The 27467-nt window shown below is 36.6% G+C and overlaps 1 protein-coding gene across 2 annotated transcripts in view; it reads right to left on the reverse strand.

Moving 5' to 3' along the window:
* DMD (dystrophin) overlaps window positions 1-27467 on the reverse strand; it is a 1160174-nt gene that overhangs the window by 753551 nt on the left and 379156 nt on the right. For both annotated transcript variants that reach the window (XM_059491405.1, XM_059491401.1), the window contains exon 7: window positions 19431-19549. In XM_059491405.1, coding sequence (XP_059347388.1) covers window positions 19431-19549 — 119 coding nt within the window. The remainder of the gene's footprint in view (window positions 1-19430; window positions 19550-27467) is intronic.

Below are 27467 nucleotides of genomic sequence, written 5' to 3' on the forward strand. Positions count from 1 at the left end.
GTTAAGCTTTCTTTTTAATTAACTTAGTTTACTTTGTCCAGGGTGTTTTCCAGCATGAAACAAAACAAAACAAAACATTCCCTTAGCATTACAATTAGCAACACAGAATCTGATTATTCTGTTTTTACTGTTAACCAAAAAAACAATGCAAGGAAACATCATCAAGAGTCATATTTATAACTACATGTTGATTTGAAACTGAACAATTAAAAACAATTTTCATGCCAGGGTGTAGGTCAGAATAATGTGTTGGCCACTGAAGCCAAGTGTCTGGTTGTTTCCGTAACAGAAATGTGAGGGTGAATTCTGGCACTTGTCAGCCTATGATAAGTTCCTAACAGACTAATACTTGTCAGGGGAGTGATAGCTGATTATACAGTAAAATTGTACTGGAGAAAGGTGATGAACACACTGTGAAGGAAAGATTTAAAAATCACACGAGTCACTATAGCTCATGGCAGAGTAACTCTGCAGTTCCTTGTTTTAATTTATCACAGCAAACTATCCAATACCAATTTTATCCAACATTTCCCAGTGGAACACTTGTAATATAAAAGCACGGCACATGCAAATGTACGTGAACTTTGATATATCTAGTAGCAAATTAGCTACAGTAACCTTGCTCCTGCTGTCAGTCTGTATTTAACAGGATGGATGCTCCTCCATGCCATGCTCACAGCCCGTACAACTGAGAGAGATGAGTTCCTTCAGGGAGCAGCCTGTACCCATCGATTTTCCACTTACCCCTGACACTTCAGAGCAGCCTAGAGTCTCTTCCAAAAAGGGACACCTTTCCTTAATACTGAGTGAGCATCTGCCCATTGAGAGCAGGATGCAGTTGGCAGAGTGCTTTGTTTTCTTATGCTCCACACTGCAGCAGCAGGGGTAATGAAATACAAGATCTGATGAGAGACTATAAGTGTCTGTCTAAGCAAGAAGTAACAGAGCCAGAGCCCACTTTTCTCCTCGTGCTCACTGCGAGGACAGGGACAGCATGAGATGAGCAGATGTGACACAACCTGTGAACAGCAGTCCACCTGAAGCATCTCTTATTGTACACCACTCCAAGATAAAGGACCCAAACTGCAGGAATTAAAATAAAACAACAACCTTGGTTTTCAGTGATGCTGAGCACCTTTAGGCAATGTGCAAAGCTCTAGTTATAAGATATCTTCTCTCTTCCCAATAGGTACAGAACAACTTAACTCAGGTACTAATGACTGTTATCTATATTTAACACTCACAGAAAGCCATGCCGTAGATTAAAGGACTAGTCCTATAAAAACTTAGAATTCCCAGACAAGAACTATATGCTCATGTACTGCTGGTTTACTATATATATCATTAACATATAAAGTAAGCTGCACCTCTATTAGTTGCACATTGCTATAATATGCAAATGGAATCAGAATCAAAGTAAATCAATCTTCAAATTAAATTTCTGTCTGCATTTAAGAAATATTCTGAAGGACCTCATTTAAAGCAATACATAAATAGCTTGATCATAGATTTCTTGGCAATTTTCATGTAAATATTTCATAATTTAAAGTTAATTTTCAAATCATTTAGACATTTCAAGAATGCATATCAAATAATGTTTTCATTTTAAATGCTAAACATTGTCCATTCTCTGATACTTATTTCTAAGCAACTTTAAGCTACAATCTTAATTCAAAGGATGGCTGACTGGATCAACCACCACTCTACTGTTTTATTAAATCATGTATCAAGCAGTCTGATTCTGCACAGCTAAAAAACAGTCCATGTTCAGAAAATCAGCAATTGGATTGCAAGTAGCTCATCCATGACAAAAACTAAACTCCTCTGAAGTTTGAAATAAATCACCTTGAATTCAGAGCAACATATTAGGCAAATGTGATACAAAGTTGGAAGTATGTAGATATAACTGCCTATTATAATCCAGATTTTTTTCCACCTCACAGCTATCCCAGTAATGATAGGCTTTAGCTGAAAAAACAAATTAAAAGAACTGGACAGACTCCTGGATACAAAAGTTCTCTAGCACTACTGGAAAAACATTAACTGCATTTACCATCTGTGGAAGAATAATAATGCTTAGGTACAGTCCTCATAGGAATTTTTGCAAGGTTTAAGTAATATTTTAATGTGTTTTGTAGACTAAATATCCAATAAAAGCATAACTAACCATTCAATTTAGGAAAAGTAGATGCCTAAAGAAAAAAAACCCAGAAAAAATAATTGCTATATGATTACATAGGAGGAATAAGATTATAAAATAACATACTTAAACCTGTGTTAAATTGCAGCTTTTAATGAAAATTCCACTTTTTTCACATTTCTGTTACTTTGGATGTTTGAAAGCATCTTTGTCTAAGTTTTCAGGCATAATTTAAAAGTCAGGCCTAGTCCTGGATCTTTTCCAAAGCCTGGAATCATCAAATTTCTAGTCAACAGAAAAAAAATCATGTTCTTGACAACATGTGATCTTGACTTCATAGCAAAGACACTCTCTCAATTCCTCCTGCATCAGAAAATACCTATTGTCTTCAGTGAGGCTGGTAAAAATCAGGGTTGTTGGTTTTTTTTTTTGTTTGTTTGTTTTGTTTTTCTGAATAAACCTCAAGAGAAGGCTGGATTTGAAGTAAAAATTCTACCTGCCAAGCTGGTATGAGACACTTGACATCAGACTGTCATGCCATGAACAAGATCTTCCAATCTGCTTGCACCACCTAATACCTCACCTGATCCACTTCACCTTGACTGATGGCTGTGTTCTGTGCAGGGTGTGCACTAGGAGAGAATGGGGTTAGTGCCCTTTGAAATGCTGTGTCCTGCTTCTTGGAGCTGGATTCAGCTTTTCACTGATGTTAGAATTACCTCTGGGAGAGACACTGAGTCTTCCAGACTTGGATGACAAACAGAGGATTTCCCCCTGTCTAATTCTTAATCAGCACATGGCAGCATGAAATCTTGTATTAATGAAGTGTAAACCCATTGCCATGGGTTTAATTCCTTAATTCTCAGCATAAGGTGAAGATCTGCCAACATATTAATTGGAGCTTGGGCTCTTTATAATCCTGGTGATATTCTGTTTAGTTCTATTACATCAATTTAGAATGATTACCTTATATTTTCAGTGGCTCAGGGATAAAGGAAAAAACCCAACTAATTCTACAGACACTGTTAAAGGTAAGACAGATGAAAAGACAGGCAGCAAAAATCAGTCCATCTTTATGTATCTTATAAACTTAATCATAATTTTTTAGAAGCGAACTAAATTCTGTGTTTAAGGTAACCAACTACTATTAACCAATTACTGTTAGACTTTAAAAAGGTTTCAGCCCTGCCTGCCACCCCCCGCCCCTCCTCAAAGGGACAGATTAAAAATGTTTGAGAGGGGATAAAACATTAATTACTTAATTTCATCAGGCTAGCAAGCAGAAGAGAGGCAAAAGAAAAAGTTCAAAGAGAGAAATTACTGTAGAAGACTCTAGCCTGGATTACAAAGAACTGCTAAAGAAACAAAGGAAGTTTCAACTTTCCTTCCAGCTCATAATTCCTGTCACACAGGCAGCATAGTCTCTATTTATCACCTGCCAGATTGAGATTCAAGAGAAACAATCCAAAAGCAGATCAGGGTTTAATCACAAGGGAGCCAGCAGCATCACCTTGGAAAGTGCAGATGAAAGGGAGCAATGAACACTTAAATAAAAGCAAGTCAAGAGGGCTGAAGAGCAGTTACCCGAAGTATAATTCAAGAAACTCATATCATGTCCAAATGGAGAAAACAAAGAATGATAAATTCTGGCAGGCTTAGCATAAAAAAACCCAATAACAAAACAGAAAGACTGGCCCAGGAGGAAAAACCAGCAAAACATAAAAAAACTACTAATAAATCTTCCCTCAAATATCTCCAGAGACAGATCCCTCCTAGAGGCTTTGCAGAAAGAAAGGATCAGCAGAGCAGGAACATGTAAAGACAACAAGGCAATTACTGAGTATCTCAGTGACTTACTGAATTTGTATTCAGTACAGCTTCCCACATTGCAATAGTCGGTGACCGTGACCAGCTACAGGAAACAGGGCACAGTATGCTAGAATGGGACTCCAACTCTGAGCACAAGTGAACAACCACTTCCCTCAAACTGCAGGCATCATTCTCAGTCCTACAGGTGATTATATTGTTGGAATTCACTGCTGCAAGTGAGACCTGCTGATTCATGTTCAGACAGGAGCCATGTGCAGACTTGCTGCAGTGCACTTCCTCCCATCACCCAGGTAATGACCTTAAGACACTAAAACATTTTCAGCCCCTCACTCCATCCCTGAAAATCCCAGCCACAGCAGCCACCTGCTGGATTTGGCACCACTGATCATAACCTTTTTAAACCAGCAATCTAGCCAGTTTTCTACCCACATCTCACTGCTTTGGTTTAAGGATACTATGAAAGGTCTTGCTAGAATCAAGGTAAAAACTATTCATTGACTTCCTCTCACGCCCAGCACTATCCATCTGATCAGAGGAGACTGTCTAGGCATAGTGCTCCCAATTACTTTTTGATTTTCCATGCATCTGGAGAGTTTCTGGGAGAGTTGGTTCCATAATGGTTCTTGATGACAGATAGAGGCAGAGGAGACTGTAAATTCCTGGATTTTCTTCCATCTCCTTTCTGAAGATAGTTGTGACATTTTACATTTTTCCAGTCATAGGGAGCTTTTCTCAAACATCATGAATTTTTGAAGATCATTGTGACCAGCATCTCCCTCTGAGTGTGTCGCCTCTCACAGCTAGAGGACTACCCAAGGAAGATCACCAAACAATGTGGGATCCAGGGCTGATGCCCCCCAACACCCACTGAAAGGATGCAAAGACCAAAGACAGTATTTCACTGAATTGGAGGAGAGCTTTTCACAGGTATGTCCTACAAACTCTTTTTGTCTGTGTGCGCATGTTGTACCAAACCCACTAGGAACGCTGCCCTCCTGGATTCTTATGTACTACTTCAGATTTTGTAAGTTAGGCTTGCAGGTCACTGTTTGCTGTAGTAAATACTTAACCTCTATGAATCCTTCGCTGAATTCTTTGACTGAAGTGATCGGTTAAGTTAAATGCTGTTAAATTGAAGTGCTGGAAGAGGAAAGGAAATGTGATTAATACTAAGTATTTGTAGATACAAAGGAATTCTCCTTGGAAAACAAAGAAAATTTTTTTTGCATGAATTTCATGGAGAGATTAGGCTCAGAAAAGATTTTCTGCTAGCAAAATGTTTCTGACCGTGAGGTTTTCCTTTCTGGATATTATTTTATGGTAAGTAGTAGAACTTTTTATTAGCCATCCACAATTTTATGAAAGCTGGAGCCTCCTAGCATTACTTTTAAAAGAGAACTAATTTTACCTACCAATTTTAAATTGAAAAGATCACTGCCAAAGAATAAAAAAACCCCAAGATTCACACCTGCTAATTAACTTTTGATGAAAATATTTTTCACACATGTAACCCACTCAGCATCCAAGACTGCTCCAGTTTAGAAAGAAGAATTTTCTAGTTATCAATTTTAAAAATAGAACAGTACTTCTTTGCATTTGGTCACATCATATGCAAGAGAAAGGTAAATAAAAGGTAACTCAGGCAAGCACTCCCACTGTTCCTTGCACTGAGACTGTTGTTTTCTAAAGTTAAAGGTAAATTGTGCATTCCTAATGCAGAAGGAATACTTGTCTCTGCTCATTGAACTAAAGCCATTGTTCAATAAGGCTTCACCTCTACAAATATACAGTTCACATAACACTGAAGGTCAAAAGAGATGAGATCAATCTGAATTTCAGAGGTCAAATATGCCAAATACTTATTTTTAGCTTTTTTTGTAGTAATTCTGAATACTAATGCCAAAGCACTTAAGAACACACAAAAGATACACCAGAAATGTTCCTTATGCTTCTCCATCCCTAACATTTAATTCCCAGAAAGTGTTTTAAGACAAGTACAGTTGTATAATTTATAGAAAAAAGAACCAAAACCACAGAATATTAATCACAGAGAAGGTATAACATGCATTTATGCACACAATGAAAAATAATAATAGAATAAGCTAGAGACAAAAAATAGTGCTAGAGGTAGCACATGTAAGCTGGGAAAGGCATGATGGAATTCTGCTGTGCCATCCTGGATATTTTCTATGTAAAAACTGTTTATGACAGAGTAGAATTCAAAGCACATTACTAATGTTCTAATCCTGTGTGTTTCCTTTACACATTATTTCTTCTTCAAAACATCTCTTAAATTCTAGTTTCCATTTCAAACAGAATCCTTTTCTTTTAATAAACATGCAAACCCCCCTTGATTAATAAAACACAATTAATCAGTGGCACTGGGAGAGTGACTATGCAATTACTGTAGAGTGCATACAGCAGAAATGCTTCTGAGCTTTATAAAGTCTTTCAGATGTCCCCAGACTACAACTCATGGAATTCCACTAGCTTGTATAGGAACTTTCTGAAAGTTTGCTCCTGTCAGCAATCACCTTTCACTCTTCACAAGCAGGAATATCTAATATATGAGTTCATAAATATTAATCTTGATACTTGTTTTTCTAAAGGACAATTATCTTCCTAGAGGCAATCTAATAGTGTTTGTAGCAACCCAGGAGAACCAGAGGAATGCAGAACTTAAAAAAGTTAAATCAGGAGGTAAACAAAGGCCACATACACACCATTCTCTCATCATATTCAATTTAATTCACTTAAATAGATCCTATACTATTTATGGTCTTGTAGGTCATGCAGACACTGAAAAAGCAAACACCTTCAGAGTTCTACAAAATTGAAGTATAAATGTGTTTCTGACTTCTGGTTTTATATTTCTTGACTTTAGAAGGCCACAGTTAATTTTAAATAGCCCAGGCACTGGCAGCCATCGCACCTGTAAGACAACTTCCTTCAGGGATGGGGAACACAAGAATGTTTTGTCTTTTAGAGGCCAAATAAATCCTGAATTATCACCTGAACAACTACTTTCAAGGTTAAAAAAGAAGAGTCAAGGACAGAGCACTAACCAACATCCATTTGGTCTGGATTACACTTGCATTTAGTTACAATTACTGTGTTTGAGGGTTGGGGGCTGACATGACTGGCAAACAAGCCCCATCCATAAGCAGGTTCACTCCTCATGGGACAGGGGAGAAAACTCAAAGTACTAGAGTGAGAAAACTTATGTGTTAAAACAGACTGTGAAATCCCTCAGCAGTTACTGCTGCAGGCAAAATAGACTCAGTTCAGGGCACTTGAGTCCATTTATGGCCAAATAACAAAACTGAATTTAAATACTGACTTAATTATTAAGAAACAAAATATTACATGTAAATATTAGGGAAAAACAACTTTCTCCTCAAAATACCTTTGCCAGGTCCAGCTTCACTTTCAGGCTCACTTCACTTTTAACACCTTGGTTTACTTCCTCACTGTTGGTCTTTTTCCCTTTTTCAGTCCAGTCACCCTTCCTCACTCTTTGTTGTCACAAGTTCCACCCAGTCCCTTCAGCAAGGCAAAGACACATGGTGCCAGTGCTTAGTGATTTCTCAATTCAGGTAAATTAAAATATAAGCAGAAATCATGAATAGAAGCTACTCTTTAAAAAAATTAAATTTAAACTTCAGATTTATTGTGTGTTCTGAAACTGCCAAACAAAACCAATAATTTTTATGAGAATTAAGCTGGCAGCAGATTTCTTTTTAGGTTTCTCAATTACACAGAACCTCTATTACAAAGGGCATATTACCCCCCCCCCCCCAAAAAAAAAATATTCCTTCTACACTCATTTGTGTGGTTAAATTGGAAGTCTATCTTTTCTGTCACTCTCAAGACTTGCCCGAAAATTAGGATGTTTCATCACTTAAACAAAATGTAATTGGCATGCAAACAATCCAAGAATTGTTTCAGTCAGTTTCTACACTATCCTTCATGAAGCTGTTTCTTCTAATTAGGACACCTTCCTGTACAGCAATAGCTTTAACCAGCATTATTTAAAGAAGCATTCAGAATGTGTCTTGTCTATGTTTGTTCCCTGTACACATTGGAGGATGAAAGGTGGTCAGTTTTCCTGTTGTGTTTCGTTTGTTTTTTTCTTCTCCAGCACTTAATGTAATTTTCAATCCTGTATTTTCCAGGACTGAGTCAAGTCATTGCTGCTTGCAAAATGCTTAATTCCCTGACTGCTTTTGAGCATCTGGGTCTAAGAATATACTCTGGGCACACTCTAACTACATGTGTGCACTTACACGTGAAATCCGACCATGGAGAAAACAGAGGAAAATAAAGGACCCCTGTGTAGGGGCCTGAATATATGTATTAGGTATGGAATCCCCCGGACAGCCGAGAGCTGTGGCAGCCGGAGAGCTGGGACAGTGGAAGATAGGACAGCTGAGAGCTGTGGCAGCCTGAGAGCTGGGACAGATATGGATATTGTAACTGTGTAATTGAAAAATTGTTAAAAGAAAAGGGGGGAAATGTAGGGGCCTGAATATATGTATTAGGTATGGAATCCCCCGGACAGCCGAGAGCTGTGGCAGCCTGAGAGCTGGGACAGATATGGATATTGTAACTGTGTAATTGAGAAATTGTTAAAAGAAAAGGGGGGAAATGTAGGGGCCTGAATATATGTATTGTTATAAAGGAGTCCTTGTGAATATATATATATATGTAGTGAGAGTCCTATGTATTAGATAGGTGGGTCCTGTTGCTCTGGATGAGCTACAGCTGTGGGATCCTTGGTTGGGTAGCAGCTGTAGCTCATGAAGGGCTCTGGGATAAAAGGGGGTTGGGTCGAGAGCCCAGGAGGAGCCCCTATGGAAGCCATGAGGAACTGTGCTGCAGAGAGGAGCTGCATAATAGGACCATCAAGAAGGTATGGACTTTAAGATGGGACTCCAGAAATATGAAATACAATAAGATAACAACAACAAGGGGCCTGAATATATGTATTAGGTATGGAATCCCCCGGACAGCTGAGAGCTGTGGCAGCCTGTGAGCTGGGACAGATATGGATATTGTAACTGTGTAATTGAGAAATTGTTAAAAGAAAAGGGGGGAAATGTAGGGGCCTGAATATATGTATTGTTATAAAGGAGTCCTTGTGAATATATATATGTAGTGAGAGTCCTATGTATTAGATAGGTGGGTCCTGTTGCTCTGGATGAGCTACAGCTGTGGGATCCTTGGTTGGGTAGCAGCTGTAGCTCATGAAGGGCTCTGGGATAAAAGGGGGTTGGGTCGAGAGCCCAGGAGGAGCCCCTATGGAAGCCATGAGGAACTGTGCTGCAGAGAGGAGCTGCATAATAGGACCAGCAAGAAGGTATGGACTTTAAGATGGGACTCCAGAAATATGAAATACAATAAGATAACAACAATACCCCTGGTGATTTCTGATTGGAAAAATTAAGAAAAAGGTCAGCAAATTACAGTTTGATGTGTCTTTAGTTGCCTTGCCTTCAGCACAAGCAGTGCTTTCCAGCCATGTAGGAAGGCAGATCACAGATTGGTGTTTGTCCTTTGCAGCTCTGGAGTCATGGTTGTGCAAAAGTCAGGGAGGCTGTCCCAGCAAAACAACATCATAAGGGATCCCAATTAATCTCATTTAAATTGTGTAAGTATTATAATGGTAAGTAATGGAAAAATTTGATTATTTTTTAGACATCGTTTGACAGTGATTCTTGGAGAAGGAATTCAGCAAATACACAAGAGCCAAAGTGATTTTTCATCATGTCCAGAGCAGCATGCAGGCTTTGCATGAAGAAATACCAAGAACTACTTCACATGGCCATAATGTACACAAATTGAACATGATTGATGATATTCCATTTTGGGCATTGATACAACTTTTTTATTAAATCCACCATAATATTTAAGTGATTTTGCAAAAGGAGACATCTTTGGTTCCAATGCTGAAATTTTAATCATGTCGAAATATTAGAGTAGAAATATTAAATATTCATAACTTCTTTGAAAATTCCTGAAAGTTTCCCATTTATTTAAGGAAAGCTATGCAGTCATAGCACAGCACAGTCAAGCACATTTCCAGAGTGCAAACAAGTACTATTTTCATGAAGGGGAAAAAATGGCCAGAAAACATATCAGGGAGCAATTATCCTTGCTCACTACCAATGCACACAAGCTTTATTTCCTTGCTGCTTGGTGATTAACAGGCAGTTTCAAGAGCACCAGTCCTTTTGCTCCAAAGTCATTTTATTTCAAGCAGTTCAAGTGATTCACACTATCTTCTCTCTGCTTATCACTGTATGCCTTTAAAACATACTGTGGGTTGCTAAAAGGCCACTTGAATTGGCTCTTTAAGCCCTCCCTCCACTCACATTCAGAGGATTGCTTTAGGTATGGCTCACATAGATTCCCCTTATTTCAGGATGACTTTTTATGGAGTGACTTAAGCTGTTTGGCAGAGCAATCCCTATGGAACACATCTCAAAAATATTGTTCACACGAGATATAATACACTCTACTGATACAAACCTCATTAATTCAAAGCATTTCCCCCCCTGTATTGATATTCTTGCACTAAATAATGTATCAATAAATTTTATGATGAGTGGAGGAATCAGAACTAGCAAAAGATAATCTACAAACTGCTATACAAAATTTAAATTTCCTGACAAATTCAAGTAAACTATAAAGAAAATTGAATGCAGCTTTTTTGAAAATGATTCCATAACCATTCTAACAAAACACATCACTCTCTTGGTTGGGTTTCAGAGGGAAATTGTGGCAGAAATTATCTGACAATCATTTTATAAAACAGTTACTTCCTATATCTACCAAAAATTAAATACATGTTCTAATGTTTATGTCCAGGTTGTCTTTTGACATTAATTTTCCCGTTTCCTTACACCAAGCTTCCAGAAATAACTGCCATGAAACCCACTTCTCATTAAGGAACCAGTTTAAAAATTAATAGACGGAAATGGGGGGAAAAAAAATTAGAGGCGAACAAAGTGTCATTCCCTAGTGCCTTGCTCCTTTAGTTTTAACTTTCTTTTTTGTAAGTATCCCATCAGTGACTGCCATTTGCCATTCAAATTTTACATAAATCAGTTTTCAACTTCAATATCTACAGCTGAATCAAGGTTAATCAAGATACATTGTTTCACTGAAGCTACTGAAAATCACCTACAACAACAGACTAGAGTTTTACAATAATCTAGAAATAGTTTTTTTCCTTATTTGCAAACCAGATAATTCCCAGAAAGACCGAAAACTGAATAACCCCACCATCCTTTATGAAGATTATGATAATACAGTTTCTTTCTCTTTAAACAGTGAATGTCAAAGCTAAACATATTTTAAAAGAACTGAGAAAAAGTAAGCAAGTATCTGTTTCAAGTTTCTGTAGTCCTGCTCTCCATACACTTTCATTTTAACTGATTAAGAATGCAAGAACTGCCTGAGGGTAGGTGATTCTTTTTTTTTTCTATTTCCAGAGTCAATCATTTCAAGCATTACTTTGTGTTCTCTTTGAAACCAGTAGAAAATAATACTATACAGAAAAGAGGAAATTCTTCTCTCAATTTTTTTGTCTAATCAGATTTCTGTACAGGAAAGCCATTACAGCGCCCAGAATGTCTTGTCTGCAGGATTAGCACAGACACAGCAAGATAAGGAAATTAATTTAGGCTTTAGATATGTTGCCTTGTTATGGAAGAATGTCAGCTGAAGATGAAAATCATTACAGAGAAAATTATCTCTCTTAGAGCCTTTATAAAAAAATTTATCTCAAGAACAGTCATGCTAAAGGTTAGAATTTATCTCACTAAGTTGGATGTATGCACACAAACTGGTTTAGACTTGCTCAGTCAGAGCCAAAAAATTAACCTTAGAAACCCAAAAATTGGGATCTTTTGTGACTATAGATCCTAAGAAGTCAGGAGACTTCTTAGTCTCAGAGATCAAATTCTGACCTATAAACTAAATTTCAATTACATTAATTCAAAATTCTTAACTGTCATAGGCATTTCTTCCTTTCATTCCTTTTCTACTGGCTTCAATTCAAAGTTGTTTATTCCATCACCTGGTGAATAAACACATTTCAAATGACTTTCAGATAACAAGAGCTAGAAGGAGAAAGTCCAGCATTTCCACTTAGGGCACAATGACTAACATTCCATATTAGACGGGGTCAGTGGAAGTAGCAAAGCAAGTATAAATCATTAACGCTTTCTATTGCCTATTCTATTTCAAATCAAAGATTTTAATCAAATGGCCTCAATTAACATGGTTCAATTCTAGCAGGCACATATCTTAATCATCCTTCTATTTGTGACCCAAATAAAACTACAAAAGTCTTAAAATACTTGCAGGAGTTCTTCTCTTAAATTGGTAATCCCTTTAGCAGATCTTCAAATCACTAACACACAGAGTACCTTCACAGTGGAATATGAGCTATGGGATGTCCAAGTACAGCAAATTCTTTACCTTAACAACAATAAAAAATAAATTGAAGAATATTAGGATATAAAATATGGGATATGGCTTATTAATTTTAACCAAAGTTCTCCTCTAGATTTTTTAGAGAGTTAATCTCCAAGTGTCCATCTCACATACTCCACAACTTTTTACATGAACCATCATTATTTTCAAAAAACCTCTTTTTTTAAAATTATAGATATATTTGTACATGCATTACAGTGCTGAAGGTATTGATTTATGGAACATTTTTGTAGTAACTGGTATTTTAAGATCAAAGCATACTACTTTGATCTGGGCCTATTTTTAGTTTGAAGAACCTGTTACTTACAATAGCTAGACTAAAACTTCTTCCAACAGATAACTTTCACATCAACTGAAGTTTATTTTAAATTTAATACAGAAATTTTGTTTCCTAGGAAAATACAATATTTTCACATACTTTTTAAATTATCATGAAACAAAATATCCAATAAAGATACATGCATTGCTGTGCACCAGCAGAAACTCATCAGACTACATGCTGAACATTATTTAGGTAAATCTTTCTTCTTCCTTTGTGATTTTAAGACAGGCAAAACTCATTTCATTCTCTATGTTGATGCTTCAGACAAAATAATGCTGTTATAACTGATCTCTTCTCAGTTGTCTTCCATCAGTGATTATTTTGAGCTATTACATACACAGTTCCAAAGGGCTTCATTCATCAAATTACAGAGTTAAAAAAAGCAGGCTTAATTCTAGCCTAAAGCACAGACTGTGGACATATCAAGTCCCAGCATAAAACACACATGAGAAATTTGGCAAAGAAAAAACACTAGATTGAACCTTGATTTGAATGTGAACCTTAACATTTTAACATTCATACAGAGGAGATTTATCTAGGAAAAAAGAAAAAAACCTAAACTACAGTATTGTTAGTGACAGACAGAGAACTACACACATTGTGATGCAGTGGGAAAGAAATCTAGGTGACTGTCAGCGTGGGCCAACAACTACAATTTGTCAGTGTCCTGAGGCACTGTAATTACGGAATATTAACACAGGAAAATTATTTTATTTTACTGAGTTCTTCATGACAACAAACCATGCAAACCTCCACAATAAAGCAAAAGCAAAAAAGAACCACCTCATCCAAAAAAAAAAGAAAAAAGAAAAAGATAGAGAATTCTAAATTAGCTGAAAGTCCATGCAGCAAGGGAGAAATTATCTGCTCAAGCAAGACCAGGGCAGTACTTGTAGAAGCATTATTTAGATGTAAAGAAAAGAAGTATTTAGAATAATGCTTTTTTTTTTTGATGTGTCTCTATGCTTGGGGGTGCAAGGTAGTTACATCCAAAGCTTTTGGGAAGCAAAAATTGTCAAGAAATAGAGTCACGGCAGAAACACCTCTGTGTTCTTTACGGTATCTGCAACACCCAGTCTGCTTCTTCTCACCTTTGAAGAAACTGGACAAGAGTTCTAGCTAAGCAATGACAGAAGACATTCCAGTACCTCATCCAAAATTCTCTCAGAATCACATGAAGAACAGCAGCTGTGGTCAGTGAGGCTTCTCGATTTAAATTACATTTTTACAAGTTCAGACACTCTTTTACAGAAACATGCAGTAATATGTCTGAATTGCACCATCACTAAAAATCCAAGATGCACATGCAAATCATCTTGAAATACAAGGATACCTGTTCATTATACTAATACTACCCCTACTTTTATTACTAAAACATTTTGTATGTGTCACCACTGTTAGATTCTGCACATATTTTTAACACAGCTCTTACTTCTATGCATTTATACTTAGATAACATTGCTGAACTAATACAATAGCAGCTGCAATGCAAGGTTACTACAGAGCTCTACATAATTCCAAGATTAGTACTTCAAATTATAAGCAGCACACCCTTCATAATAGAAAGCCTTACAATTTCTTTTGTAGCATATGTGTCCTGCTCCAAAGTAAATCACATCTATTTTAGATTTTCGCACCAATAAGAGGAAGGGCCTATTTTGTCCTTGAGTCTCTTAATGCAGAACCCTTCAAGCCATTTATTTCCATGGAAATCTGTAAAAGTTACTGATTATTGAGTCATCTCTTGTTAACTCAATTGCTCACAGGTCAAAGAAACAGTAATAAATTTACTCACAAATATGGAAGACAAACTGGGGTTAGATGGTGTCTAGCGAATTTACTACTTTTGTTGACTATTTCTATTCACTTAAAGAAAAAGCAGAACTTTGACCTTAATAGTGGGTGAAGAAGAAATGCAGTTTAATCTGGAGTGTGAATATTTGTCAAAAGAAAGTGCAGAGCAAAATATTAAAACAATAATATAGATGAAACTATCAAATATTTGGAAAATATATGTATTAAAATTCATTCATATAAAAGTTCAGCCTTTCTACTGGTAGTTTTGAAGGTATTTCCACAGACCTGCTCTCACCCTGCAGTTCATATTTGTGCTACAAACTAAAGACAAAGCTCCTGATGTGACTTGATGGTGTGTCCAGAACCACGGCTGAAATTTGTGCTGACAAACAGCAAAGCAATAGTTAAAGGGTTGTGATGTTCATGCTGCACTTTTAATGGTGAATTGTGTAGACTTTCCTCTTATCTTACCAGAACCATTCCTCGCTTTGAGAACCAAAAGGAGTCTTAAGAAAACAATGTCTTTAAATTTTATTTTCTAACCATTGTATGATTTCTCTGCAACTGAAATAATGATTTCTAGGCTTGAGAGAGCATCTTTTTAAAATATTTTCAAAAGCACAATAACAAATATAGCTCTCATGACTTGTATGTCTCCTGCACTTAAAAGAAACATAAAAATCTCCCCCTCCCCTTGACACTATACTGGGCAAAACATTTGTAAACTTTAGGGCACAATAGAAAAAAAACTCAAACTTCTCATAATCCCGTGGAATAAGACATATCAGCAAGGTTAATAAAACTAACTGAAAACCAGTATTACAACTGTGTACAACTACTGAGCAAAGACACAGTTGAAAACATCAAGACCTACAGTGCTGAGAGGTTTTTTCCCCTCTTTGTGCTCTAGTATGGTAGAATCCATTACTTTTGGGATACAGAAGTATAGGAAGTTAAGATCAAACAAAAAATTTATCAAATGAAAAACCGTCTGAATCTCATTATCACTTAATAATGGTGCAAAAAATTCATGTCATCAGTGCAAATTAAGGAAAAAATACGGAAAATAGGACTGGGATGGATTGAATGAGGGTTTTTTTGTTTTTTTTTTTTTTTTAAATCAGGCTAAACAAAGTATAAGAAACTGGATAATTACCTAAAAATGACAGCAGAAATTATATAACTTCATAGCCTATTTATTATCGGGCTAGCACAAACAAGCACAAGGAACAGGAAAGTGACAGCAGGGAAAAGTTTATTAAACCAAGAATCAGATGTTCATTTCTAGAAGAAGCACCCAAACACTTCTGCTGCTACCGCACTTGCACTCAGTTGTTGTCAGGGGGAAGAGGACAGCTCAGAACTGTTCCCAGATGCAGTTTCTGAGAGATCACTCCCTACTTTCCCTCAAAACATCCTTCTGCTCCACTGTGGCACGAGTATTTTATGCCAAAGTAAAACATAAATGCCACTATACAGCCAGTTACATGTAACTGTTATGTGTTGCTAACCACAACACATGTAGCTGTCTGCTTGTCCTATTCCTTGCTTGGTTAAAATTTCTGAAGATGTTCCAGAAAAAGTGAACGCACAACAAGGAACGTAATAGCCTTTAGTATATTTTCTATAGTTTGTTTGTCAAGAGTGGAATCATGTTACTCCATAAATTCAGTACAAATAAAAAGTTTACAAAGAACCATTTAACTACTTAAAATGTAAGTCCAGGTTGTTAGACATTCTTAAAAGCTGTAGACTAATCTTAATGGCTTGATCAACCATTTCAGCTTTAACACATACAAATTGAAGTTACAGATATCTTTATCATTTGGTTAATTTGCTTAAGACAATTTCCTTAAGACTTAAAATATCTTAAGTCAGTTCATACCAGCAAAGATGGCAAATACCTTCACCATCAACTGACGCTGAGAAATAACAATAGCTTAAAATAATAAGTGTGAAACGTAGGAGTTAATAAGTTAGAAGAGTATTCAGTGATTACCTTATTTATACCTGAAATACTCTAAATTCAAGAACAAAGAAAACCACCTGGACTGCTTACATTGCAAACAATCAACTAAAATATTTTCTAAAGTAGGCAAGTCAAATTTACATCCAGAAAACAACTGTTATAAGAAAGGAGTGACAAATCAGTCAGAAATTTTCCTTAGTTGTATCAAAACCAGTGGGTTTATTTTTAATTAAAAAAAAACATTAAAAAAATACACACAACTGTTGTATAAGTTTGCCACATATTAGATTTGCCATTCAAATCTGATCACAAATCAATATACAAACAATCTGATTTGGGCAAATAATATTTGGCAACACATAATAGTTTGGAGCAAGCAAAGCAAAATATTTTATTTGAAAGGATCACAGAGAGACTTACTGAGACTTAACATATCTTACCTACATAATCATAAATGCCTTACAACAGGAGGTCATTAAGAATTACATTGGGATACTTTGGCCTAAAAATTTTGATTTGCAGACACATTTCTTTATTTGAATCTTTCCCACTAATATATAGGTCTTTCACAATTTGCTTCTAAATAAAACCTGCCAATATCTACCAATTTCCTCTACCTGATCTTGCATTTTCTTCGTGTCATCTTTCATTCTCTACAGTATGTAAATACAACAGTAATGAACACCAGATAGACATTTAAACCTGCTTACATTCCACTCATTGACAGGATTCAATCAAAAAGACCAGAAATACTTTGAGTTGGAAGGGACCCAAAGAGATCACTGAACTCAATTACCTGCTCCTTGCAGGACTTCCTAAACTCTGATTAAAAATAAAAGCATTCCTAGTAGCCAGTAAAAGTAAGGGCAATAGCAGGAATTATTATCTCTGCATGAATCCAAAAACAATCCAGATACTTTCCAAAATCTTTACCTTACACAACATAGCTTCTACAAGAAAGACCTAGATGTAAATTGTCTCCACCACTTTGATGGCTGAAACGGAGATCAAATTCTGAAAAATATTTTAAATTACACATGTGCCATTTTGACAGGTATTAAACTACATAAAAACAATGTTTCACCATTGCATACTCCCTTTTACTGCAATACATTAGCATCTTGCAGCCAGAGAAGAGAGTGTTGCTACACAATATGGTGTTAGGAGACACCCGAGTACCTAATTAGGAGACTTGATAAATACACAATGTAAAATTACAGAAAGAATATTCTAAAACCTTCAAACACGATTTCTCCCTTGCACGCATACCAAAAATTCTGGGCTTCAATCTAGAAATGAATTTACTATCACAAACAAAATAGTTATAGTTCCTCATATTCATGCTTTCAAATAGGTACAAATCATAATTTTCCTTTGGAAATGTTTGCAGCGTGGAAAAAAGAAAAAGGTGGCTAGCACTGTAAATTACAACATTGAATAGCAAATAATTACAGCAGACATTTGGAAAACCACCAATGTTTAAGAGTTTTTCAGTTGTTGGCTAAACAACTGCAAGTATCTTTGCCAAAACCAGAATAAAACGTCTAATCAGAAGTGACTCTTGCATAGAGAAAATAACTTATTCACTAATCTATTTAAAGAAGAAAGTTTAACCAATTATAGAAAACACTGTGACTGCATCGATTCAGTTGCACAATTCAATTTTCAATTCCCATCTCATTCAAGGCTTACAAGCTCAATCCCATGCTTTAGCAAGTAGAAAACCTCTTCTTCCTCCAGTGGTTTGCCAAAACTGAGTTCTAGAAATTAAAGTGTGCACTAGGTGAGGAATTCTGTGCCATTCAACTACATATATTTTTAACATTTTTCCGAGGGAAATGCATGGGTTACAAGGTCATTAGTCAACAATTGAGACATGCCCAACTATATTTAATCATTAAGAGACTCAATTCTATCTTTAAAATAATTTTTGCATTTAGTTAAATGCTATCTCCTCCCGTGAAAAACTCACCAAGAGTGAGTCACTGAGAACAGCACAAACATTCGGAAAAGTTAAATTGTAAGTGGCTTAATAGGAAATGTCATGGAAATACAGTAAAAGTATAATTGTATGGGAAAAATGTGACAATCACCTAACTATGTAGACACAGGTGAGATTTATATCCGCACACATACATACACACATATATATATATATAACACAATAGCTGCTCCAATGGCCTTGGATTAAAGAATGTTTTAGGAACATCCTCTGAGGGAAAATTACTAGTCTGTCAGCAAAGCAGAAAATATGTCAGAGAATTTATATAGATGTACAAAATTCAAGTGAATGTGTGAGAAACAAAGAACCCTTCAAACATGACTGCTTAAGGATGTATAAAAGATACTCAAGGTAAAATAGGTAATCCTATTACAGCTAAGGTTAAATGGCAGTTATATGAGACATCATCCTAATAAAATTGCAATATATAGAGAAATATAAGTCATCTTAAAAAATATGAATACCTAGAATTTGAATACATGTTTTGGATATACATTAAAAGGTAATTTGAACTCAAGATCTTTCCAGAAGTTATAAAAGCGGCAGATGCTCTAAATCTTCAGAACAGAAATCAACAGCTTTCCGAGATCCAGTTCAGTGCATGCACATTAAAAACCCGGTCCCAAAGCTAAAGAAAATTTCTTTAGAGCATGTACATATGGGCAGCTTTATGCTATTTCAATAGAGCCCAAAGGTAGCACTAAAAGCAAAGGATTTTTCTTCAATTTATAATTTATCCCACAAAATGTTAAATTCTTGTGCCAAAAAACATTCAAATTAATTTATCATCAAATGCATGGTACAACTGTTTTGCTACTGGAAGAAAAAAAAAAAAAAACAAGCACCATACAACATAATTTCCACTAACCTTCAGGGTCAAGGAGTTTCTCTATTCCCAGGTGCTGCCTGGCTATGGAGAATGCATGGTCTAATCGTTGTACAGGTGACTGCTGAGAAGCAACAGCATTCCAATCAAACAGGTCTGGTCTAAAGCAAAAATAAAAGGAAGAATAAGTTTCTTATTTTTCAGTCTTACATTTACTGATGTTTTTCTAAAGCTAAGCATCAGCATCCACTTTTTTATTCTCGTAATGAAAGATAGTGTTAATTGGCCCTGGGACTAATGAAGCTCAGTTTCTAATGGGTTTGCATTCTGTTCTCATCCATGTCCACCACAATCACATTGTCCATGATTGGTTCTTTCATTCCAGTCCCAAATTGTGCTTGGGTGGGACAGATCAGGTGCAGTGGCCATGCAATTGGGACTGGCATGTGGCAGGACAAGCAGGACAGAACTGCCGAGGCCATCTGGGGCCCTTCCTCCTCTCCCTAGCTACCAGTCTTTCACCTCAATTCAGATTTCTAAGAGTGCAATTGCTTCTGAGATTACCAGCTCACTGCTGCAACAGATTAAAATCAGTCAACAATTTAAAAAATCCATAGTCATAGAAACATTTGGGTTGGGAAACACCTCTAAGAACATAGAGTGAAACTCTCACCCTTACACTGCCAAGTCACAATTTATATGCTCTTACAGGAAAAGACAGAATGACCAAAATTGAATTATAGTTCAGATGCAGTCTGGGACCTTGTATTAACAGCTGCACTATTTGCAATATAAATAATGTTAGTACAGTACAATCTTTGGCTTTTCATCTAAGAGTTATCCATTAGGAAATCAGAATTTGTTATCAGGCACTCTGAAGAAATAAAGTTTAATCAAATACCCTGTGATTACTCTGCATGTAATATGAAGATAAACAACCATGCTATTTGTGACTTCAGTACAGTGTTCTAAATCAGGGGACATTTAAATGTATCATTTCAACTACTGATAAATCAAGCACACTATTTACACCATTTAAATTTTGCAATTAATGAAAGATTTACTCACATTTTTATTAATTTTAGTAGTTAATTTTAAATAGTATCCTGAGTTATAATAAATGGAAAAATGTTTACTACATCATATCGTAATAATATCAATATAGTAAAGAAAAATACTCCTTTTCCCTAGTAGTTATTCTTTAGTTATATACCTCTGCTGTCTGATTTTTTTCTGAGGGGACTAATTTTCATAGTAACAACTAAGTTATTCCAAGTTATTTTGCTCCTCTCTGCATAGATGCTCAAATATTACAGTTTTCTACCTCCCACATGCAGAATAACTCCAAAATACTAATAAATTTTAATTTAATATTAAATCTGGCTGGGGACAGGGTGGAGAAGGGAGAGGAAATTTAGGCAGTAATCTCTGGGTTTACCCATGGATGGATTAAGTCTGTGATCCTACAGACTGGTTTGTGTACCAAAACACAGGAATGCAAAACATACACTGTGTGTACATAACTAGTAAAAAATATTTTTGGCCATTTTCCTTTAGCTGGGAAAGGAGTTACCATTGTTCATAGTAGACTACACAATGCTATAGTTCCAATTTACAGATAAACAGTGTTCAGAGCAAACCAGGTATTACTGCAATGTGATCACATAAAATCAAGACCTTCTATTTTTCCCTTTGCTCTACCTTCCCAAAACCAGTGGCAGACAGATGAGCCAGAAACTTGGGACAGGTGACCCAAACCAGTGAAAGGGATACCCCATGCCACACAACTTGCTCAGCCATAAATAGCTGGGTAAAAGAAGGGAATGAGGTTGGGGAGTGTTTGTCTAGGAAGGTGTCTCCTGCTTGAGGAGTGGCTGGTACCAGTTACTGCTTTGGCAAAATTTGCTTTTCTTTTCTTCTTACCTGCATGTATTAAAGGAGTCTCTATTTTGACTCAAGATTTTTCTAGCTTTCTTTTTTTCCTATTCCCTTCCCTGTCCTGGGGCAGCAGGGGGTGAAGCAAGCAAATAGCTGTTGGGTGCTCAGCTGCTGGCTGGGGTCAAGCCACCACACCCCTACACCTTATTCTGCAAGCACACAGATATTACTCAAATCCCTATTCCAAATTTAACTCTAGGCATAGGATGCACAAGCTCATAGAGCAAATTTAGCTAAGAGAACACTGCAGTGACCACAAAGTTGTCTGTTTTGACTGTCTTAAAAAGCTTGGCAAGAATGTGTCACACATATACTACACAGACTAGAGTGTAAAAAGATTATTTGGTAAAAAAAGTTTTTAGGACAAGGAGAGGAAAGAAATGTATCCAAGGGACTGCCTTCTCCTGAAATTTTTCTTTTTTCCTTTTTTTTTTCTGTTTTAATTTGGCTAAAAGTTCTAAGCACACCTGCAATGCTGAGAGCAGTATATTATGTTCACAGAATCATTTTTTGTTTGGTGATACAATATTCTATATATGGGAACATACTTTTAATCAGTTAGGACTCCACTGGGCAAGAACATGAATATTTACAATTGCTCCTTGAGGAATGTCACAATATTGTCTTATCCCTCCTGAGAAAATCTCTGTCATCATTAATAATATCTTAGATAGTCAATTTCATCCAACTTTTCAGTTGTATAATCCAGGAGGGTATTTTCAAGTTAACCTGCCAAGACAGTATAAAATAATTATCATGACTTCATGTCTAGAGGTAGGACTCTCAATATAAGACAGAATTTTTGTTCATTTGTTTTTGTGGTTTTTGTTTTTGTTTTTTTTTTTTTTTCCTTTTAAAAACCAAACACTCGAGCACTCACAAGAGTTTGAAACAACATCACATCTTAACACCTGGGTTGAATTTGCATGCTGTCTCTGCAGAGAATATTCAGCATCTCTCTCCACTCATTACAGATGGCAAAAATTTGAACCCTCAGAGATATAGCCAGAAAGGAATTTGTGAGATCTAGTACGTTACTGTCAGATTTCTTATCCATTTTCTTAGTATTGTACATAAAGCAGACAGCACAGATTCCAAAACAATTTACAAGTATATGGTCACCTATTGCAACTCAGTTCTGATAAGCACCAACTTAATTAAAATAAAAATAAATTCAAAAAGCTCTCTCTACTCCAACAGCAATTTAACTTTCCAGATTTTCACTTTGTTGAAAAATTATGTTGCTATACACATTTCAGTAGCTCTATCACTATAATAACAGTGTCATAATGTCAGCTTGAAGCAGGAGCTTCTCAGTGCTATGTGTCAGGATGTTTCACTGGGTGTATTTATGTGGCAATACTGCCATGTGTGATTGTGGGAAATAATATAGCCTAGAAGATTGATAATTGTGGTAAGTGGAAAACAGCTTTTGAAAATCCCTGAAACAACACTAAGACTGATTTTCAAATTACAACTGTTATTAGCTGTCTAAGGAGTTTTAAATACAGGAGTGAGAAGGCATGAAATAGTAAAGGAAAGATTTGAAATGGAATACTGATTCTCTGCCTTCATTTGTCCTCTCCATATTGTTCAAATAATACCAAGGGAGATGGAATTTATTCTCATATCTGCAGCTTGGGTCTTGCCTGAAAGGGAGGAAACCCATGGAAAAATAACTAGCATTTCTCACTTTTCTTCCTGAACAATACAACACATTTTCAAAGAAGTTAGAATTAAGTAGAACATGCTGAACTTTATCTAGCCATTCACTGATCAGCTCAAACAGCACTGGTCTTAGATTAGTTTATGACACAACCATGGAGAGCCAAAATTGAAAAGATTGAAGGCTTCAAGGGAGAAGATAGAATTGTAAAAATAAAACTTTCTATTGAACATATGGTAAATTTTTTTACCAACAGTTCTTTCCTATCACTAGCAGAAATCCAAACAATAAAAAAAAAGGGAAAACAAACCTGAACTTTTTGAAAGCATAATTCCAAGAAAAGTAAAGTAAAAAAAGAGACTCCTTTTATCCCTTCTGACCCCCAGTTACATAACTTACAACAGTACTTGTTCAGCCAGAGCGAGATTTATACTATGTATAGTATACTATATACTATGGACAAACAAATCCTGACAGATCTCTATGCAGAGATTAAAGTGATGGATAAGACAAGCCATAGTTTGTGATTATTGTAGACAGAAAATAGTCATAGTTAGACCATGAAATTTATCATCTCCATTTCAATAGAAAAGCTGTGTGCTTGTTATTTTACCTGTTTCTACAAAAATATCTCATATATGTTTTCAGAACTCTCAAAATTGAAAAACATCAGGAAAGAGCAACTGATACATAACCTAGTGATTTGCTAAAAAATTATTCTTTTCATACCTCTTCATCCCATTGTTTTCGCTTTTACTTTTCCTGTAAACTACTGAAGAAATTTTTTTTTTTTTTTGCTTCTGTCCAGGACCTCTTTCTGATGTCATTTTCTTTCCCTTCTCCATCTAGCACCCTGAAGCAGAAACAGCTGCAATGAAGTGCTCATTTGTAAAGGCAGTCACCTGGCCTAAGTTCAAGCATTTTAAAGAAGCAAGGAGGAAGATAATGAATGCCACCTGTTCCCACTTCAAAATCCTGATTACTGGAGCAGCAGAGAAAAGAAAAAGAGCCCCAACAAATTTGGAAAGAGGTAAATATCTCTGATATCCACCTGGAGGAAAAAGATTTAAAGAAGTAAATGGGGAAACGTCTTTGTGATCTGGACCCTTAAGAAGGGAGAGTTTGTAGAAGGACTGACCTCTCTTCATCAGCAAAATATTTTCATTTCTGTATATTCCTAGGGTGATGATGCCACTTCACAGATGTTGCCTTGCTTTTTCAGTTCAGTTCAGAACATACCATTCAAGAAATCATCTGCCAAGCTTATATCCTGAAAATTCACCCTCTGGGATCACTAATGTCCCCTTGGAGATTTGCCAGGTAACCTGTGTTCCACTGCTTCTTCCACTCAGTATTGAAAGCAATTGCTAAAGAGCCTAAATGTCCATGGAGACATGGTGATTACAGAGATGGAAAAATCTACCTCAAGTAACCCCTAAATAAAATGACAGAGAAAGAGCATTAGAAAAATTGGATCTAATCAAAATAGCAAGCTGAAAGCTAGGGATTGGTGGGATAGAAGACTATGAGAAATAAAGCTTCCCACTGCTCTGCCAGCATACTATGTGGTCAGTGCTTCATGAAAGTCTCTTACTTTATCTCAATCCATTTAAGGATGTACTTAGAAAATTCATCCGGATGCAAATTTCACATTACTGTCTGAACCTCTTTAAAAAAACCAAAAAAGCTACAAACTAACACAAAAAGCCACCTGTTCATCACTGAAAACATTATATAAGAGGAATAAAAATATCACCACCCATAAAGAAAAGGAATTTGTTTGAAAAATAAATAGATTTTACGCTACCACAAAATCCACCCTCATTTTAAGAGAGTCTAAATATTAAGAAAAAATCTTTGGGTAGCATCACTTTCAGTGATAAAGAGATTTTTGGTGTTTGGGGTTTTCTGTTGAGTTTTGGAAGTGATTTGTTTTGTTCTTGGTTTGGTTTTTGTACAAGTCTAGGAATAGAGCTAAAATTGGGGGAAAGTACATACATCAGGCACCAGGTCCACTCTATTAGTAAAATATCATACCTGAAACTATAGCTATCTTTCCTTGTGACTAACTCTGCTTCCATTCCTGCCAATGCAGAGGAATAAAGTCAGAGGATGAAAATGAAAAAAAAGAAGAGAGCATCTGGACAACACTTTCTGGAGAACAAGGAAACAGACAAGAAAGAAGTGAAGAACTGGAGAAATAGGGAATTCTGACCAAAAAAAAAGGTAGAAACTGGAAAAATTGAACAGGGAGAACAGAGGACCTAAATTCAGAGGTGTTTGTCATCTGAATGTTTATCATTCTATGTAAGTAAATCACAAACTATTTATAAAACACAGGATGTGTGAGACACCAAGTTTCCCTAAGAATTCATGTAAATCACTCTTGGACAACTTTTCTTCAGTGCATATTAAAACTGTCTTCTTCAGGTACTAAATCTAAGGCACTCTGACACCAAGTCTCTAATGTACCTGCATCTTAGAGTGATTGAATTAGGATCCTTAGAGAAGATTTTTTATTATTATAGGATACAGTTAGGAGCTCCTGAGCACGGAATGCCCTAGTGTGCCTATTCAATTGATTCCATCTGGAATCTTGAAGGACAGTTCAGTGTTCCCACACACTAAACATGAAATGCTAAGTCAACAAAAATCAAACATCAAACATTGGTTCATCTTAAAAATTACTGCATCAGGGCTTTGGAGGAAATGAGGAAATTAAACTCTTGCAGAGAACTTAGTGATTTAAGTCCAGAAGATGACTGGTGTGCCTTGGAAACTTGCCTCCAGGAATCTGACTGAATACTTGCCATTTCCCAGATAAGTGCAGTAACTACTGGACAAGAGACAAGACTTCTGTGGAGTAATTCTTCACTTCTATTGAAAATAGGCTCACTGTGCAGAAAGCTATGCAAGATTTATGGCAGCAGACAGAAGAAGACTAAAAGCAGGCTTGAGTTTTGCAGCCCTGAATTACAAAACCTGAATAAAGTGCATAAATTCCAGTAAGCAGGAAATGAATGTTCATCTGGTGAACTTTGCTCTGAACTGAACACAGCAGTGCATAAAATCTGACATAGGACACAGAAATTTGTCTAGACAATCCCAGTCTGGTTTACTGGCAACAGCACTCCCCAGCCAGGGACTGATCCTGAATAAATTCCTCTGCTCAGACTTCTGAATAAATTCCTCTAGAGAAGACAAAAATGAATTTCTGATTACTGATTTCAGACACCAGATATTACATGGTCCTGCAGAGCATGCAGTCGGAATATCTGAGTATCAGATACCCTAATCAGGGAACAGATAGTCTGCTATTGTTTCTAGGTGGAAAGGCATTGTGGAAAGATGACTGGGGGTAAAATCAGAGTCAATGGAGAAGTTATATTCACATCCTAAGAGAGGTTACGATGGTATGGTAATTTTAGGGAAAAATACAGTTGTGGCTTCCTGGATGGAATGAAGTTGGTGTGTCTGAAACCTGTTCTGGGGTGACTCCCCACACAGTGGGATTGTTTGTCAGTGTTTCCCATTGTCTGAGATTTCAGAGCCCTCCTCACCATCTTGCCTTTATTCCCAGCTGCCACAAGGAGCAGCATGTGGAAACAGGCAGCATCTTTGTCTGGGGAAGCCACATGTACATGACCTGCAGAGAGTGTCTGTCATCTTCTTGTCCCATCTGCCTTGGGGAACTAAGTCAAGGGGGCGACCATCTTTTTGTGAGAAAAACACCCTATCTCCCTGTATACGTTTTTTTTTATCATTTTTGCTGTTGTTGCTGTCCATTTCTTATTCCATTGCTGTTTGCTTTCAATAAATTGTGATCCCAATCCAAAGTCTGCTTTTGTTCCTCCCTTGGCAGAGGGGGCAGAGGGAAGGGAGAGGCTTATTTGGAGTTTAATTTCTGGATGGTGTTTAAAACACTGCAGAGTTAAAAAGTTCAACTCCCTAATAACTTCAGTAGTCAGTGGCCTTGCAGGACAGTCCCCTCTAAGAGACAAGTATACACTTAAGGCATCAGTAGTAGGAGAAAGAGGTTGGGAGGTTTATCACATTGGGAAGAGCAATCCTGCTTTAGAAGCAACAGTGGCAAGAACTGGGTTTTTTAGATATATTGGCTTGCACATCTTCCTTAAGCCATGTACACACAACCCCCAGAGAACTCTGAATTTTATACAGCAAAGACTAGAAGAAGGCAACTTCTGAGAGAGGCTAAAAACTCAAATCAGCTGGTGGAATAACATGAAAGGTTTTGAAAACAAAGGCCAACTTCTCCAGCTGTGTCCTTGTGAGGCAAATCCATACATTGAATTCAACAGCTTTGAGAGGCTTTCAACGAACACCACATTTCCCCCCTCTAAATACCCACAGGAAAATCTCCTTCTCCCTCTGGGACAACTTCAAAGGCTTAGTTTTGGATCTACTCCTTGCTATTCTCAAAAGTTTCCAAGTCTGTACTGCTTGAGACTATCTTC

This window comes from Ammospiza nelsoni, chromosome 2 (genome assembly GCF_027579445.1).
Source record: "Ammospiza nelsoni isolate bAmmNel1 chromosome 2, bAmmNel1.pri, whole genome shotgun sequence".
Classification (NCBI taxonomy): Eukaryota; Metazoa; Chordata; class Aves; order Passeriformes; family Passerellidae; genus Ammospiza; species Ammospiza nelsoni.